The sequence below is a fragment of the Procambarus clarkii genome, chromosome 66 (assembly GCF_040958095.1).
Source record: "Procambarus clarkii isolate CNS0578487 chromosome 66, FALCON_Pclarkii_2.0, whole genome shotgun sequence".
NCBI lineage: Eukaryota > Metazoa > Arthropoda > Malacostraca > Decapoda > Cambaridae > Procambarus > Procambarus clarkii.
This window is the reverse complement of record NC_091215.1, coordinates 29,626,777-29,645,753: the sequence shown is the minus strand read 5'-3', so window position 1 is coordinate 29,645,753 and position 18,977 is coordinate 29,626,777. Positions and strand designations below refer to the sequence as shown.

Genomic DNA, 18,977 nt, shown 5'->3' with positions numbered 1-18,977 from the left:
ATGACAGCCTGGCTACACATGCATTGTGTGACTGCAACCAATGTAAACCGTTAAATGAAGACACTAGATGACTTAAGAAATATATCAAAGTAGAGAATAACCGCCCATTTGGGTACTAGATCTCTGTCTGAATCACGGAAACTTTGGTATACATGGGACATGAAAATCCATTTCAAAATACCTAATCAACACCATTTCGGTGGACCAAACAAGGTCGAGTAACATTGAATTTAACGTTATCGACGCCCTCGATTAATCCCCTAGGCATTATTCTTAATAAGGCCTAGGGGCATTATTAAGAATAAATCCTTCCATCCAGACCAGAGACGCGGAGTGGCCATGTGGTTATCTTGAGGTTATCTTGAGATGATTTCGGGGCTTTAGTGTCCCCGCGGCCCGGTCCTCGACCAGGCCTCCACCCCCAGGAAGCAGCCCGTGACAGCTGACTAACACCCAGGTACGTATTTTACTGCTAGGTAACAGGGGGCATAGGGTGAAAGAAACTCTGTCTATTGTTTCTCGCCGGCGCCTGGGATCGAACCCGGGACCACAGGATCACAAGTCCAGTGTCCTGTCCGCTCGGCCGACCGGTGGTGGAGACACTTTAGACTGACCACAATCGGTCAGTCTAAAGTGTCCTCTCCTAACCTACCAGAGGACCCAAAACAGAAAACGGGACAGTACGTCACTTTCGCCAGCCGCTTTCATTTTCTAGTACGATAATTTTTGGCCTTACGTAACGCATACGATCGAAAAGCGACGTTCTTTGTAAGAGGACAGGCTGCGTGAACACCTTGTGGCCGGGAAGGGGGAAAGCGCCAAGCCATTACGACTATATAGCACTGGGAAGGGGTCAGGATATAAGGATTTGGGATGGGACGGGGGGAAGGAATGGTGCCCAACCACTTGGACGGCGAGCTCCCCAACAGTTTTGAGGAGCGAGACGTCGGTCAATAGATCACCCAGGGCTGCCAACACTCCCGGCCTCTTACCCTCCTCTTGAGTCTGTGTATATAAACACCACACGAAGCCTTTTCACATCTCAAGATAATGTTAATGTTTCAATTGTTAATTACATCTCTATAAATAGTGCAATAATGGCATAATGGCATAATTTGGAACAAAATGTGAATAAAGGTGTTGAGAGAATAGGTATATAACATCAGAAGGCTGGGTGTTAGGGGGGATAGAAATAGCCTAAGCTACTCTATCCCTTTGAGATGTATTTTTTTTCTTGTCTCAATAAAAATACTTGAACTTGAAGATATATAACTCTTACAAGGGTCTTGCCGTATCGGAGTATATGGTTTTAACTGTTGTTTTCGTGAGTGATTAAACTACAATATTTGCGACACACACACACGCTACACTCGTCCTACATCTAATGATACACAAAACATTCTGGTGACCCGTGAGTACTGACTGCTTGGCGTCCTAATAGTGTAGCCTAAACAACTGAGGTCTTGGCGCGTGGTATAATACGAAGTAATTAACGGCATTAGAGCATCCTGTGAGAGAGGATAAGTCTGTGTTGCCGTGTGGCTGCGGCAAGTGAGTGGGAGGTGTAATCCCTGTCTCAGCTGCCCCTGGCTCTCTCCGCTCAAATTCTGTTGAATTTGAATTTGAATTTGAATTTGAATTTTATTCCGAGCGGCGGAGGGTACAGCGTCACCTGTCCTGTGAGAGGACATACTGCCATAGCAGTATGCGTAACACCTCCCCGCAATAGGAAGAAGACCCGCTGGGTTGTTCATCCTGTCACTTGTATACCTGGCTGGGAGTCACTGAAATATGAAGCACGTCCAGAAAATGCGACAATTTCTCAGTTGGGTTGGCGATGGTTAATCCGACAGGTGGCAGACAGAACAGAGAGAGCCAAACTTGCCGCATCATCCACACCCTGGCATCCTAAAGAGTTGAAAATACCCCTCCGGAGCACCGTGATATTCCACCCTCCGCAAGGTGGAAGAAAGGGCGAGAGTCCTCTGGCCCGAAAATCGAAGGGCGATTATTGGTTTTGTGATCCCTTGGAGGACGATGAATCAGACAAACAATCGCAGCTCGTAAGTTGGCAGGGACCATGAATCATGTTCCAATGGCGTTCCTAACCACCACATTTCTATTTCCTCTCAGCTAAGTCATTCATTGCCTCCATTCTCGACATTATCAAGCGCTAATAATCCCAATCCAGTAGAGCGCCAAAATACCTAACAGTAGTCTAGACTTTATATGTTGGATGTCTGTGGTCAGGGAACGGTAATGGCGCCGTCAGAAACAAAAGAAAGCGGGGGTGTGTCGGGCAGCAAGCGGCGCGAGGCTAGGCTGCAGTCAAGGGCCTCGACAGTGAGAATCAGACAAGTCGTAATCACCGTCAGATCGCCGCCAAGTCACTGCCGCCTTGTCTGCTTAAACCTAACGAAGTGAAATATTATCTCCGGAGCGCAAATGCTAAGACGGCCCTTGAGGACCTCTCAGCTGAGTAGCCAATCCCGGCTCGTGTTTGGCTTCAGTTAGTCAATCAGGGTTTATTTAGATTCCAGTGTTGACAATCATAATAACTTGAGGTTATTTTTACATATCTTGCTTCCTGGCTATTTTAGGGGATTGCAGGATATATAATTCGTTTGTATAACGATAATGGCCAGTGTGGTAGGCTTTAAGAATTTTGCGGGAATTGAGCCAACAGTTATCGTATACTGATCAAATTTCTACACACACACACACACGTGTGTGTGTGTGTGTGTGTGTGTGTGTGTGTGTGTGTGTGTGTGTGTGTGTGTGTGTGTGTGTGTGTGTGTGTGTGTGTGTGTGTGTGTGTGTGAGATAATATTTGATAATATATGACGAATATATATTCGGTTTTTATGCCTTAATTATATTATCTGATAATTCACTGGAAACGAAAACTACCAGAGATTTGGAAGACAGCCAAATGTAGTCCCAATATACAAAACAGTAAACTGCAGCCCTGTGTCCCTCGCATATCATGCAAGGTGGAGGAAAGAATCATAAAAAAGATTATAAGACAACATTAGCAAGAATTATGAGATTGTAAATCCTGCATCACAAACTTGATAGTTCTCTGACCGGACGTCGGGGATTAGACAAGATAGCAGCCAATCCTCCTAAAAGTATGGTCCTATACTTATGGTAAATATTTGGTGTAAAGTACCAGTATGTAGTGATGGACCACCAAAAGTTGACGGTTTGTATTGATGAATTTGGACAAATGGGAAAACCTTTTTTAACTGCAACATCAATGTATAAACTGACCTAAAACCTTTACCAGCAATCCTAGGCTTATTATACACTATTTTAGGCCTAATATAGCATATAGAGGTGCTATTCTAGGTCTCGGAATGTTTAAGCTTGGATTTAGCTTTAGTTTTTCCAGTCTATAAAATTAAAAGTACAAAAAGTGAAGTGGTCCATCACTACATATTGGTGCTTTTAGCCAAATAGTTAATATAAGTACTATCATTTCGGGAGGATGGGTTGCAAGATAAGGAAGAGTGGGAGTATTGCATATTTTCAGACTGTCAGAAAGCCTTCTACAAAGTAAACCACAGGAGACCGGTGCACAAAATGGAGAAACAAGCAGGAGTGACTGGGAAGGGGGCTCTAGTGTATAAAGGAATACCTCTGCAACAGAAGACAAGCCACAGTGAGAGGAGAGACCTCAAGAGTAACGGGATATTACCAGTGGAGTCCCGCAGGGGTCTGTGCTGGGACCCATCCTATTCCTAATTTGTGTGATCGACCTACCTAAGAGGACAGATTTCCTCCTCTCAATCTTCACTGATAATACAAAACTTACGAGGAGGATAAATACGATGTAAGACTGCAAGAAACTACGGAATGACCTGGACAAAATGACAGAATGGTTCCTCGAGAAAGGACAAAGCCACAAAGTGAGATTGGGAACAGGAGGACAGGCACAAGGTATCACGGAGAGGAAATCCTCCTGGAATCGGACAAAGAACATTACTTTAGATTTACATTAACGCCAACCTGTCACCAGAAGCCCACATCAAACGAATATCACCTGCATACGGAAATTTGGCTAATATGAGAACTGCTATCTTATGAATCTGAACTTATGATTCGTTCAGGATCTTGTTAGATCAATTTCTGAAATTTGCGACACCAACGTGAAGTCAATATCTCTGTAAACACCAAACGAGGATGGAGAAAGTTCAGAGTTATGCCACCAGACTAGTCCCAGAGCTGAGAGGTATGAATTACGAGGAACACTACAGGTCTTAAACCTTACGTTAATAGAAGAGAGAAGAAACAGTGTAGACATAATCATTACATACAAGATAGTCAGGGAATAGACAAGGTCGACAAAGACCAGGCTGTTTAATGTGGGTAGTACACGAACAAGGGGCCACAGGTAGAAACTAAGTACCAAAATAAGCCATAGACATTAGAAGTACTTTTGTCAGTTACAGTGAACAAAAGGAATGCGTTTAGAATTGAAGTAGTGGTCAACTTAAAAAAGTATATATGTGTATGTATATATGTATACGTATATATATACGTACATGTATGTATGAGAGTGTGTACATGTGTATACAACATTAATAATTTTGTAACTAGCGTCAAACATTGTTATTTGCTTAGCTAAACGAACTAGGGGGTTCAGTTCCTGAACCGATTATGTGCCTCTGTAATCCTTTACACCACCGCCCACGGGATGGGTATGGGGTGCATAATAAAGAAAGAAATTGAATTGAACTCCACACAGCTTTAAATGCAGATATGACAGAACACAATAGGCTCTACAGCCTATACATCGGACAATTAAAGAGATGTGAGGCGTTGCCCAAGAGCCGTACCTCATCCCCTGCAAACACAACTTAGCGAGAATTCAGCATGTGGCGAAGCAGGAAATAATAATCACATACCTGCAGAGTTCTCGCCAAATGAACCTGAGCGGCGCCATCACCTGTGATGAACGCAACTAATTAGCCTCCCATTCATGTTAAGATATATCTTCTTATATCTCATCTTATTGCACTTAACCTCTGTTGACCTGATTTACCTCACACACTCCTTCTCTTCCCTCATCCAATTCATAATCCTTAGACTCGCATCGCTTCGGAGACAACAATAGTCCTTTCTTTCAGTCATCTTAATCCTCTCGTCTTGAGATGAACAAACCACAATCAATTCCTTATATATATTTGACACGAACAACAAATAATTCAAGAAGTTTTAACAATGACAAAATTATTGTAAAAATCAGTATACATGAACGAACAAATCAAATCTCTCAAAATCACCACGAGCAAAGTGGAGCGGCTGCCCTATGATAGCCTAAATTTAATGTCGAGAATGAACTAAATTATTGCTGTCGGTGAAGAATTACTATTTCTATTTAACTTAAAAGTTTCCACACGAAGACGCTTAGTGGTGTTGTCGATCATGCAAGGTCCAACATGGCTTTATATTTCCCGTTGTCGGGGAAAGAGGAAGTCTGTTAAGCTTATCGAAGTCCCTGTAGGACCCACAACCGTTGCCTAACTCCCAGGTGCCTAGGTGAACCGATGCAGCAGGTGAAAGCTCTGAGAATGGTCTTTCAATCGATACAATCGACTTGAGAATGGTCCAGGACGGACCGAAACGTCGTCGTCGCTTCACTTTCTAGTGTGTGGTTTGGTCAACATATTTCAGTCACGTTATTATGACTCCTCGTCTGCATCCTTCGGTTGTGAGCCAAGGACGCTGACCGCTGTGCCACAGGATACCCTCCACGAGTTTATATCTAATGAGAATCAGGTTTAAACACTGTACACAAAAATCGAGAATAGCGCCATCCGGTTATCATCCGACTTGCACATTACTCTTCAATGGAAGAAAATGTATACTGATGGGAAAATTCATAGACATGAATTTAATCCCCCACCAAACTTCACATGAAATGTGTAAGACTTCAATTCTTCGTGGGAACAGATAACAGTCAGTGCTTATTTTGGCCTAGGGTAGGTTAGGTTAGATTTATGGTTAGGCTGTTTCAGTTTTATGCCTTACATTTTGCTAATTGTACAAAACGTGGACTTTTTTGGGGGTACAACAGGCTAGCTTTTGTACATTTCACATATATAATTCCGTGTAGATACAATCATTTCTGGAAAATGGGTTGTAATATATGTCTGATTGGAACAGGAAGTCTAATAGGCTTATCGAGAGCCCCCTAACCCCCCCCCTACCCCCTCCGCTTCACCAGATCAACTACAAACCCTCCCCAGGATGCCACCCACAACAGATGCCTAACTCCTGAGCACTTGCAGACGAGGAGTCACAATAACGCTGAAGAAATATGTTGACCAAACCACACACTAGAAAGTGAAGGGACGACGACTAACTGATCACTTCTAGATGAACAGCGGCATCACGTGAAAAGACACGTGTACGCTGCACATGTTCGTCCTGACGATACATGACATACTGACGTCAAGATCCCCAACGCACAAATAACGTGGTACAAATAAATCAATCTGGGAACAAACACGTTTTCCACGCGTAGTTTTATCAAACAGTTTACGAGCGTCGAAACTTGAAAACCCCAAGATTATTATTGTTATAATCAGCCTCGTGGTGCTTCAGACCTCATAAAATATATAAATATATGTCCGGGTAGCGTAATACACGTGGGATCCCTGAATTATTTCCAGGGTAGGCTAGACGTGTATGAATGAGTTTGAGTGGATATAAACTGGAGCTGTTGTGTATAAGCCAATAGGCCTTCTGCAGTTTTTTTTTATGATCTAAGAGCATTTACAATTTACAAAAATATCTTAAACGACTGACTCATAATACGAATGTTCTTTCTAGCACGTATTTTTTCGCTTCAGTGAGGTATAAGTGTATATACTGTATATAAATGTATGTTTGTACTGCAGTTACATAACGTTCTTATTGCGTAATTATTGATATGCTTGAATTCAAAACGATTCGATGGGCACTGGACCACATTCGAGGGCTGCTCTGTCACCAGTGAAAATGTTAAACCGACTTGAATATGTACACCGAGTGGTATACCCATCTTGGTGTATATCCGCTGAGTTTACTTCACTCCTGAGCCATATTCAGGACCAAAGGATACTTCCTGGATGGTCAGTAAATTTGTGGTGGCCTACACGCCTCTCCCTCCACATTAATGACACTATGTAAAAGACACATCGAACACTTTATGCAGCATACATAAATCTGTGTATCTATGTATTTACACATGTAGCTTAGCCTAGCAATTTTAAAAGCACTACAATCACCTTCTGTGGTTGATTGTTCAATAAATCCCTGAGCTGTATGTTTAACACTTCTCTAACCCTGTCCATGGAGGACAGAAGAAAAATATATATATTCTGCTTAGCATTGTAAATGTGTGGCCACGTCTGTGGTAGAAAATAATAATAATAAAAAAAAGCCTCTTCCCCCAATCTCCCGCGGTTGGTGAAGCCTATGACCCAATACCAAATTATAATGTAAATATAAGTTCCCCGTGAATGAGGAGCGAGGTGCAGAACCCACACACAACACAGTGTATCAAGTATGCTGTCAAGTGTGAGTGGCTCAGACTCATCCCAAAAATATTATAAACGCATTGAAGAATAGTAACAACAGCGTTGGTTCAATGGACGAATCGGAAATAAGAGCGCATAACTGAGAAGTCAATTGTATGTTCTTTCATCATCCTTTGACGATTCGGAGGTACAAAATACCTCTACACGACCCGGAGGTACGAAATACCTCTACACGACCCGGAGGTACGAAATACCTCTACACGACCCGGAGGCACGAAACACCTCTACACGACCCGGAGGCACGAAATACCTCTACACGACCCGGAGGCACGAAACACCTCTACACGACCCGGAGGCACGAAACACCTCTACACGACCCGGAGGCACGAAACACCTCTACACGACCCGGAGGCACGAAACACCTCTACACAACCCGGAGGCACGAAACAACTCTACACGACCCGGAGGCACGAAATACCTCTACACGACTCGTTGACACCAAATACCGTAGCGAGAAACATACCGTGACGATCGACCGCAGGGGGATCTCTTGTGACAGTCGAGACGTTTGGGCGTTACATATTCGCTGGGCCCCGTGTACTGATATTGATCCGTGTGCTGGGGTGCCGCTTGTTTACAAATACGTCCAATTAGGTCAGTAATGCGGGTTCTTTTTGAGGGCGGAGAGGTGGGGGTCCGTCGATACATCAGGGCTGTGTCGCGCCACTCAGGGCCGCAAGTGGGGTCATACATCATGCTGTGTGTTGGTGTCTACGTCCTACACTACCACAGGGAAATGTTTGTCCGTGTCTGGAGCTGCTTGGACGATGTCTTGTTGTAGATGTGGATTTTGTATATGTGCGTATTCACATATTTAGGCGTGTAGCAAGAGGTAAACTAACTTGTAGTTGGCTTTTCCTGCCTCCCCTCTCTGGCTAATTCTATTTTCTTACTACTCTTATGCTAATACACATATATATATATTATTTATTTATTTATTATCGCTTCTGATGAGGAATCTGTGCTTTATTGTTCTACTGTATTAATTTAGAATATTTTATATTATCCATTTTGCCTATTGCCCTATTTTAAGTCTGTATCAAGTCTTCTCTCTCTCCCATATTCTAATGTCGTTTAGCAGCCATTTATAATTTTATTTCATACATCACCAAACGTGATTCTGGTACGAGCTTCGCTGCAATATCCTATACCTTTTCAAGTTTCCTCGTAGACTTTTTAAGGTTGGTATTCTAGGCAAGGCTTGCATACCTTAGGACTGGTCTCTCGTAGGTGGTGTATTGAGTATTGAATGTCTCCCTTTTTTTTGAGGTTCCTGAAGGCTCTTCTGATATTCCCCAGTTTTGAATATGATGCTGACGTTATTATATTGTTATGTGTCTCTGGGGTTATTCTATATTACTTTACATCAATTCATAAGTCTTTTTCTTTAGTTGTTTTAGGGAGGTGGTTGCTCTTCTTTATGCACCGTCATGCTGGTGTTCTCTATTTTCATCACTTCTATTTTCACTTCATCATCTTACACTTGCTATTATTAAATTTCAGTAGCCATTTCTCGAACGAATTCTGTTTATATCTTCTTGATGTATACTGCAGTCTTCATCTGTGGCGCCTCTTCTCGTTAATTTTTAATTAATCTGTAAACACTGACATGTAGGACCCTATCCTCATAGTTAGGTCACTGATATTGATGTGTAGGGTTCCTAGGACCGATCCTTGAGGATCTCCACTTGTTACCTTACACTAAGCTAGCTTCTCATCCCTCACTGTGACACTCTTGTCTCATGTCTGTTAGGTACTCTCTCGCCCATTCCGGTACTCAGATGACTCCCGCCTGTTTCTCAAGTTTGTGTAGCTGTCTTTTATGCGGAACTTTTCAAAAGCCTGTTTGGCAATCTAGAAATATACATCTTTTTCCTGTCCTGCGTTATTGGAGGTTTGTCGTAGAACTTATATAGGTTTTTAGGCACGATTTTCCTTTCCTAAAGCCACGTTGGCGTTTGTTTACAATTATAATTCTGTCTATATGTTCTACTGGTCATATCTTTATTATGAGACACGTACGTCGTAAAGTGTACGTGTCCGTGACATTGGTCGAGGTAGTTCAGCGCCTCTTACCTGTCCCCTTTCTTGTTTACTGATAACACATTTACCGTCTTCCAGCTGTTGGGCAACTCTTCCGTCGTTAAAGATCGGAGCGAGAGGTATACTGAGGACCTGTGTAGCTTTGTTCGACATTCATGGTGATGCATTTTCATAATGTGTAGAAATTTAATAGTTTGTGCTTTCGGGCTATTCATGCCCGTGCCACCTCTTGGGTGGCTTAATCTTCATCAATCAATAGCTTGTGCACTTTAAAATATTGAGCACTTCTCATTACTCAAATTTAAATCAACGTAAACCTTTCCGTGACATATTAATGCTCATTTCACTAAGTTACAAGTTGTCCACGGACCAAATTAATGAGAACTTGACTAAATCGCAACTTTTCGCCGGCAGAAACTTCGGTGCGCGATGTGCCAAGTGTTGTCGAAGCATCGGGGCGGCAGACTGGGTCCGGAGAGCTAGAGACCGCGTCTACCACCTCGCCTGCTTCGCCTGCGACGCCTGCAAGCGACAACTGAGCACCGGGGAGGAGTTCGCCCTACACGACAACCGCGTCCTCTGTAAGCAGCACTACCTCGAGTCCATCGAGGGCGGCGCCACTAGTAATGACGGTGAGTATTGGTACAAGAAGCCTCACTTCACATTTGTATGAAACACAATGTAGACTATCCGTTTGTAAACAAAAACACAAGGTAGACTATCCGTTTGTAAACAAAAACACAAGGTAGACTATCCGTTTGTAAACAAAAACACAAGGTAGACTATCCGTTTGTAAACAAAAACACAAGGTAGACTATCCGTTTGTAAACAAAAACACAAGGTAGACTATCCGTTTGTAAACAAAAACACAAGGTAGACTATCCGTTTGTAAACAAACACCAGAAAAACTGGTGCTTGTTCATCACAAGCACTACAATCGACTCGAGAATGGCTCCAGGACGGACCGAAATGTTGTCGTCCCTTCACTTTCTAGTGTGTGGTCTGGTCAACAATAAACTGGCCTTTGTTGATGAGGACAGATTGCTTTACGCAAAACTCAACTGATATTCGAACGTTTCTCGAAACAGTACTTCACTACCTCTGTTCGAATTACAACTCTTTAGGTGCTTCACCCACGTACTACAAATACAAATAATTGCCAACAGAACCTAAACGCGACACCTAACCTACGCCTAAATATGCTAATATATAATATTATTATATATCCGAGAAAATTCATATTTTAAATGAACAGCATGTTAAATTTGATGAATGCGTCCGTCTTTGGGGGTCGACCACTGGATGGAATGACCATAGCCTGAGGATTGATTGATTGATAAAGATTAAGCCACCCAAGAGGTGGCACTGTATATATATATATATATATATATATATATATATATATATATATATATATATATATATATATATATATATATATATATATATATATATATATATATATATATTTTATTAAATATGACCGAAAAAGTAAGATTAATAATTCTAACACGAATTTTCTCAATCTTTCGTACATTATGCTTCACTGTTGGAGGTAAATCAAAAATCACTTCTCCAAAATTCATTTTTATTTCTAGTCTGACGCGACACGGGCGCGTTTCGTAAAACTTATTACATTTTCAAAGACTTCACAAATACACAACTGATTAGAACTTGCGTTTCCCTGATTTTATATCTACATTTGAGTGAGGTGGGAAGGGTGATGTGGCATTACATTTGAGTGAGGTGGGAAGGATGATGTGGCATTAGAGAATATTAATAGGGTATTAAAAGTATCAACACAAGACAGAACACGAAACAATGGATATTGAATAGAAGTGTTTGTAGAAAGCCTATTGGTCCATATTTCTTGATGCTTCTATATTGGAGCGGAGTCTTGAGGTGGGTAGAATATAGTTGTGCAATAATTGGCTGTTGATTGCTGGTGTTGACTTCTTGATGTGTAGTGCCTCGCAAACGTCAAGCCGCCTGCTATCGCTGTATCTATCGATGATTTCTGTGTTGTTTACTAGGATTTCTCTGGCGATGGTTTGGTTATGGGAAGAGATTATATGTTCCTTAATGGAGCCCTGTTGTTTATGCATCGTTAAACGCCTAGAAAGAGATGTTGTTGTCTTGCCTATATACTGGGTTTTTTGGAGCTTACAGTCCCCAAGTGGGCATTTGAAGGCATAGACGACGTTAGTCTCTTTTAAAGCGTTCTGTTTCGTGTCTGGAGAGTTTCTCATGAGTAGGCTGGCCGTTTTTCTGGTTTTATAGTAAATCGTCAGTTGTATCCTCTGATTTTTGTCTGTAGGGATAACGTTTCTATTAACAATATCTTTCAGGACCCTTTCCTCTGTTTTATGAGCTGTGGAAAAGAAGTTCCTGTAAAATAGTCTAATAGGGGGTATAGGTGTTGTGTTAGTTGTCTCTTCGGAGGTTGCATGGCTTTTCACTTTCCTTCTTATGATGTCTTCGATGAAACCATTGGAGAAGCCGAATTAAAATAATACAGCCGAATTAAAAGCAAAGGTCAACAAACTGATCGAAACTGTGAACGCCAAGAAATCCGGACTCCACCTGCCAAAGATCATTGGGGAATATAAACCTGGATATGCGTATGGAAATGTCAAGACGCACAAGCCTGGAAACCCACTTCGGCCAATCATTAGCCAGATACCCACACCCACGTACAGATTGGCAAAGCGACTCAACGGCCTGCTGACTCCTTATGTTCCTTGCGCCTTCAGCCTGAAGTCTCCAAAGGAATTTGTGGACTTACTGCGGGGCGCACGGGCCACAGGGATAAGAGCCTCGTTGGACGTAGAATCGCTGTTTACCAACGTACCTGTGGACGAGACAATCGGAATGATAGCCGACAGAGTGTATCGTGATCCAGCCTGTACTCCTCTTGACATGCCAGAAAGTATTCTGAGGAAACTACTCCAAGCTTGTACTAAAGAGGCACCCTTCTTGAGCCCGGATGGGCATATGTATAAGCAAGTAGATGGGGTCGCTATGGGTTCTCCCCTAGGTGTCCTGTTTGCAAACTTCTACATGGGTACCATCGAGCAAAAAGTCTTAGTCGACATGAACTTGAAACCGGCCATATACTGCAGGTATGTTGACGACATTTTTACACAGGTACCTGATGTCAGACATCTGCAGGAGCTGAAGGAGGCATTTGAGCAGAGTTCCGTGCTGCGTTTCACTTACGAGACGGAAAAGGATGGGAAGCTGCCTTTTCTAGATGTAACAGTCATGGAAAAGGGCGGAGGTTTCCACACTGCAGTCTACACAAAGGAAACAAACATAGGAATGTGCCTAAATGCCAACAGCGACTGCCCTGACAGGTACAAGAGGAGTGTTGTTAACGCATACGTCGACCGTGCTCTCAGCCACAGCTCAGAATGGAAGCAAGTCGACGAAGAACTCTGTAGGGTAAGGCAGGTTCTAGTCAATAACGGCTTCTCCAATGGTTTCATCGAAGACATCATAAGAAGGAAAGTGAAAAGCCATGCAACCTCCGAAGAGACAACTAACACAACACCTATACCCCCTATTAGACTATTTTACAGGAACTTCTTTTCCACAGCTCATAAAACAGAGGAAAGGGTCCTGAAAGATATTGTTAATAGAAACGTTATCCCTACAGACAAAAATCAGAGGATACAACTGACGATTTACTATAAAACCAGAAAAACGGCCAGCCTACTCATGAGAAACTCTCCAGACACGAAACAGAACGCTTTAAAAGAGACTAACGTCGTCTATGCCTTCAAATGCCCACTTGGGGACTGTAAGCTCCAAAAAACCCAGTATATAGGCAAGACAACAACATCTCTTTCTAGGCGTTTAACGATGCATAAACAACAGGGCTCCATTAAGGAACATATAATCTCTTCCCATAACCAAACCATCGCCAGAGAAATCCTAGTAAACAACACAGAAATCATCGATAGATACAGCGATAGCAGGCGGCTTGACGTTTGTGAGGCACTACACATCAAGAAGTCAACACCAGCAATCAACAGCCAATTATTGCACAACTATATTCTACCCACCTCAAGACTCCGCTCCAATATAGAAGCATCAAGAAATATGGACCAATAGGCTTTCTACAAACACTTCTATTCAATATCCATTGTTTCGTGTTCTGTCTTGTGTTGATACTTTTAATACCCTATTAATATTCTCTAATGCCACATCATCCTTCCCACCTCACTCAAATGTAATGCCACATCACCCTTCCCACCTCACTCAAATGTAGATATAAAATCAGGGAAACGCAAGTTCTAATCAGTTGTGTATTTGTGAAGTCTTTGAAAATGTAATAAGTTTTACGAAACGCGCCCGTGTCGCGTCAGACTAGAAATAAAAATGAATTTTGGAGAAGTGATTTTTGATTTACCTCCAACAGTGAAGCATAATGTACGAAAGATTGAGAAAATTCGTGTTAGAATTATTAATCTTACTTTTTCGGTCATATTTAATAAAATATGTCTACAGGAAAGACTGCTACCAAAATATACTAATATATATATATATATATATATATATATATATATATATATATATATATATATATATATATTATATATATATATATATATACAAGCTTCCCGTCCCCGACAAAACGAATTAAGTTTGCAGAATTTAGTCCGAAATTTATGTTTCATATTCCGTGGAAGAGGTCGGGCTTGCTTACCTTCGAGACAGATAATAACAAAATTCCCTCTGAGGCTACGTCGAGACTTCACATGCACGAATAAAAATAATCGCCTCCGCGGAAAACTATTGAATTAACACTTTACTTCCCGATGGTTTAAAAACAAGTGAAGACCGGAGCATAATTCTCGCGCCCAGGAGGAAACGGGTGTTCCATTGTCAAGAGAATTGAAACAATTAATGCATCATCCCCTTCCTCGCCACCACTCACATTTTCACTGCCTTTATTGATCCATTGCATACTATTCCTTGTCTTGTTCACTCATCTACACTACTTTGGTTCTCTTCTCTTTATCGTTTCCCCTTCTTCCTCTGAACGGCTCCCATCTTTTCCAAGAATATTACGTTGAAGATAATTTCATAATTAGAATTTTTATTTTCTTAAGTCCGTTTACTATTTGTCTTAAAAGATTTGCCAGCTAAATTAACGAATTATAAACGGAGCACTTGTTAATGGTTATATTGTGGCCATGATAGGCCCGAATTACAAATAATATTTGGATTAGGTTAGGATAGCCTAAGATCAATTAGGCTGGGTTTAAAATTCGTTAGCGAACTATACAGTAGACTGTAACCTCGCGAAAAATGTATGTGCTTCAATCTACAATTTAGACTTCTTGCCATGTGTATGTTCCTCTGTCCTATGTGGTAGTGAATACGAGCAGCACCTCGCTGTAGAAGACCGACTTGAATTACATTATTGACAAAATCTACAATTATGCCTTAAGATGTTAATAAATAAACGTGAGCATGCATCGAACCTAATGTTCCTGACACCTCCTGACACCTACCTCATATGTTTGACAAATTTTCCCCCCTGTCCATGGAGGACAGAAGAAAATGTATATATGCTAGTTAGCATTGTAAATGTGTGGCCACGTCTGTGGTAGAAAATAATAATAATAATAATAAAAACCTACCTTATGACAGCCGGTCCTCTTCAATTAAGACCAAATCCTCGTTAATCCAGCCGCCAAACCCCCTCTGCTTATGATTGAAAAATTGTTTACATAGGAGTCACAACTGATGCCGTTCAGTTCTAAGATAATGTTCTGCTGACGACCTCTGTTCGAAAAACAGTGCTGTAAATGCTTCACCCAAATAATCACGAACGTTCCTAAACACCTAACCTAACCTACGCCAAACTATACACACAACTTATATATAATAATATTAACATATATGAGAATAAACTATTTTATTACACGATATGTTAATATAGCCGAATGCGTTTGGGGAATGAGGGAGGGGGGAGACGAACGCCGCTTTAACGATCCTGGCCTGAAGACAATAGATTCGTAGTAACCGTAGATGACAGATATCTTCTGTCCACCGGGGTTCAATCCCCGGTGGAGCTGAGACAAATGGGTAAAATGTTTCTTTCACCCTGATGCCCATGTTACCTAGCAGTAAATAGTACCTGAGAGTTAGACAGCTGCTACGGGCTGCTTCCTGGGGGGTGAGTAACAAAAAGGAGGCCTGGTTGAGGACCGGGCCGCGGGGACGCTAAGCCCCGAAATCATCTCAAGATAACTAACGCAGATGACAGTCTAACTTTTACCGAAGAATGCTTTGCTCACTTCCTATTTGTCCGTTAAATAATACAACCATGACTGAAAATACAAATAATTGCTAATAGAACCTAAACAATTTACCTATCTCAGGCCTATCTACACCCCAAATTATAATATACAATAATATTAATTTATTCTCCAGAAAATAGTGACCAATACATGTTTAGGGTTTGACGCTGCTCGTACGAACGTAGCCTGAAGATTTTATTTTTTATCAAGACATTTAGGTACATTTGCATTTCTGCAGCTGCCCTAGACTATATGAAGGGGTGTACAGTGTGTCAAAAAGCTAGCTACGTGATGCTAACAAAAATCCCCATTACACAGGGTGGTTAGTCATACAGAGGCATGTTTAAATAAATAAATAAATAAATAAATAAATAAATAAATAAATGTTTATTCAGGTAAGGTACAAGAGATTTTATTCAGGTAAGATACAAGAGATTTTACAAAAATTGATCGATTTATAGATAGAGCTAGTACATACAATGCCTAAAGCCACTATTACACAAAGCCACTATTTCGGGCAGGTCCTAATGTGATAAGTAGTCTGCACTGGCAGACTCTGGGTGCATTATGAGGATATCCTGAAGATGCGGCGAGTGCCGACTTTGTACTTAAAACACGTACACGCCGGACGAGGTAGTGCAAGAGCCATAATAGTTCTAGACATCTAAAACACCAAAGGCCAATACGAACGGTGTTGGTCGAGGCAGCGCCCAGCTGGGAGCACCAACCAGCGGGGCTAATATCTTCACCAGTTGAGTGAACAGATGCAGACGATGAGTCTTCAGCCATGCAGACTCAGACGATGAGTCTTCAGCCATGCAGACTCAGACGATGAGTCTTCAGCCATGCAGACTCAGACGATGAGTCTTCAGCCATGCAGACTCAGACGATGAGTCTGCATGGCTGAAGATATGATGGGCCAAACCACATACCAGAGAATGGAAAAAAACGACGATATTTCGGTCCGTCCTGGACCAATATCAACACGATAACGCTCCAAGGACGGACCAAAACGTCATCGTTTTTTTCCATTTTCTGACATGAGGTTTAGTCATGATTGAAAAGTTAAAATAACACACGGCCCCGAAGGACCAATATTCGACACTTACCTGCTATATACCCGCCAACATGTGACGCAGAGTTGAGGTTTGGTCTCCTGCAGCCTCGCCTGCGGCGTTCCCGCCACCACTGGCTGGCTAACTGAGGTCTCTTCCCGTAGTGTCCCGGCCAGCACATGTTAGCTAGCTGATGGTGGTGGTCTCCTAACTGCGTCCCTCGCCTGCTAGTTACCCAGCAGCACTAACTGGCTAATTTATAAGTGTCCAGTTGATGAGTGTCGATTGCTGTTGACCCGACGGCGTGCGGGTCTCAGCTGGGGCAGCGGTCATGCGTGTAAACGTTGTGTTTACTTTGTAACCTCTCTCTCTCTCTATATATATATATACATAAACCGTAATGTTTTGTATAGACATTATTTCCATGCAATCTTGGTAAATATCGCTAGATTTAAAAGTGTTACATAAATAACAAGCAATTTAGTTTTAAGTTTTCTTGAGTTTGTGTAAAACGGACATTAGTTGCCATGCAACGCTTGTTAAATATATTAGCAATATAACTACAGGTATTCATAAAATACAAATATTGCAGCGAAACACATTACACGTAAAGAGGAAGATATGTGGCATCGGGAATATTATATTCCTGATGTCATATTCCAAATATATACACCTAGACGTGTATTCCGTTTCTCGGTGTGTAATCGGTAACTAAGAAATTGCGGTAGCTGCAATAACACTCCGGTGGTTGATAGGCCATAAGTCCAACACAAAATCATGACACGTAGACTGGAATTAAATATATTCAAACTCATTTTGTAACAACTTTTTGGAGTTTCAAATAGTTTTTACAACAATCAGTTGAGCAAGAGATAAGGTTGAGTCGGTCCAAATTGTATAAACCATTACTAATATTTATGCTATATAGCTTTGTAATTTGTATTAAATCAGATTTCTTGGAAAATTCTCGCCAAATTCACTGTGAGAGGTCTTCTTCAATCACAAATTGTAAAAACTTGCAATTTGATGATATCCACAAGAATAAATAAAGTAAATGCAAAGCTCCAGAAATGTATTAATAAAAAAAAATATCTAATACCACCAACCAGCAAGGTTTTATAAGCTACGGCTTTGGTCATCAAAAGAATTCAGAGGTATATTAGCTGATGCCATCTATCTGCAGAAAAATGCACTATCAACAGGTTAGGTTAGCAGCAGTTCATAAGATACAGCTGATGCCATCTGTTGGGATAAAATTGCACTATCAACAAGCCAACATCAAATAGCATGTAAAATACAGGTGGTGCCATCTGTTATCATGACAACGCACTATCAACAGGCGAACAGCAGCCCATAAAGGTTGGTTGTTGTGCTGAAGGAAGCTCACCCCCCCCCAACCCCCACGAGCTTGCATCTCATTGGTAGAAACTCTTTGTTGACATTCACCACGTCAGCCAATCACAGCAAGGGATCAGCGAGGTGCTCCATCATATAATAATATAATCTCCAGTGCACAGCACACCAGCCACGCTTATGATATTCTGTTGCATCTTTAATCTATCCAAAATGTGAACTTTTCAACCATTTAAATTATAGTCAGTTTTAGTGATAATTAAATATTGCAGGATATAACTGATAAAATAATGACTTGGCTACCTGCCCTGTGACGTCATCAATGGGCGGGGCTTTCAAACGACAGCAAGTCATAGACGCTACACCAAGACCCTATAACGACACTATAAGACGTTATATACGTCTTATAACGTTATATATATATGTAGACGCTATAACGTTATATATATATATTAGTACCTAATAACCAGAACACACTACTTGGCCTAGTATGCAAGGCCGGATTTGCTTATACAAGCCGAGTTTTCCTGAAATTATTTATTTTTCTAACAAAAATTCTTATGGAATGATAAAGCTTTCTATTATATAGCATTTTTTTGTTTAATTTGAGTAAAAATTAACGT

At 41.4% G+C, this 18,977-nt stretch overlaps 1 protein-coding gene across 1 annotated transcript in view; it reads left to right on the top strand.

Annotated features, from left to right (window-relative positions):
• The window catches only part of LOC123769368 (LIM/homeobox protein arrowhead), a gene marked incomplete in the record, with an annotated part of 163,112 nt that overhangs the window by 131,982 nt on the left and 12,153 nt on the right, over positions 1–18,977 (top strand). Inside the window, 1 exon segment of the mRNA XM_069310037.1 lies at positions 10,047–10,264. Within this exon segment, the coding sequence (XP_069166138.1) occupies positions 10,047–10,264 (218 nt within the window).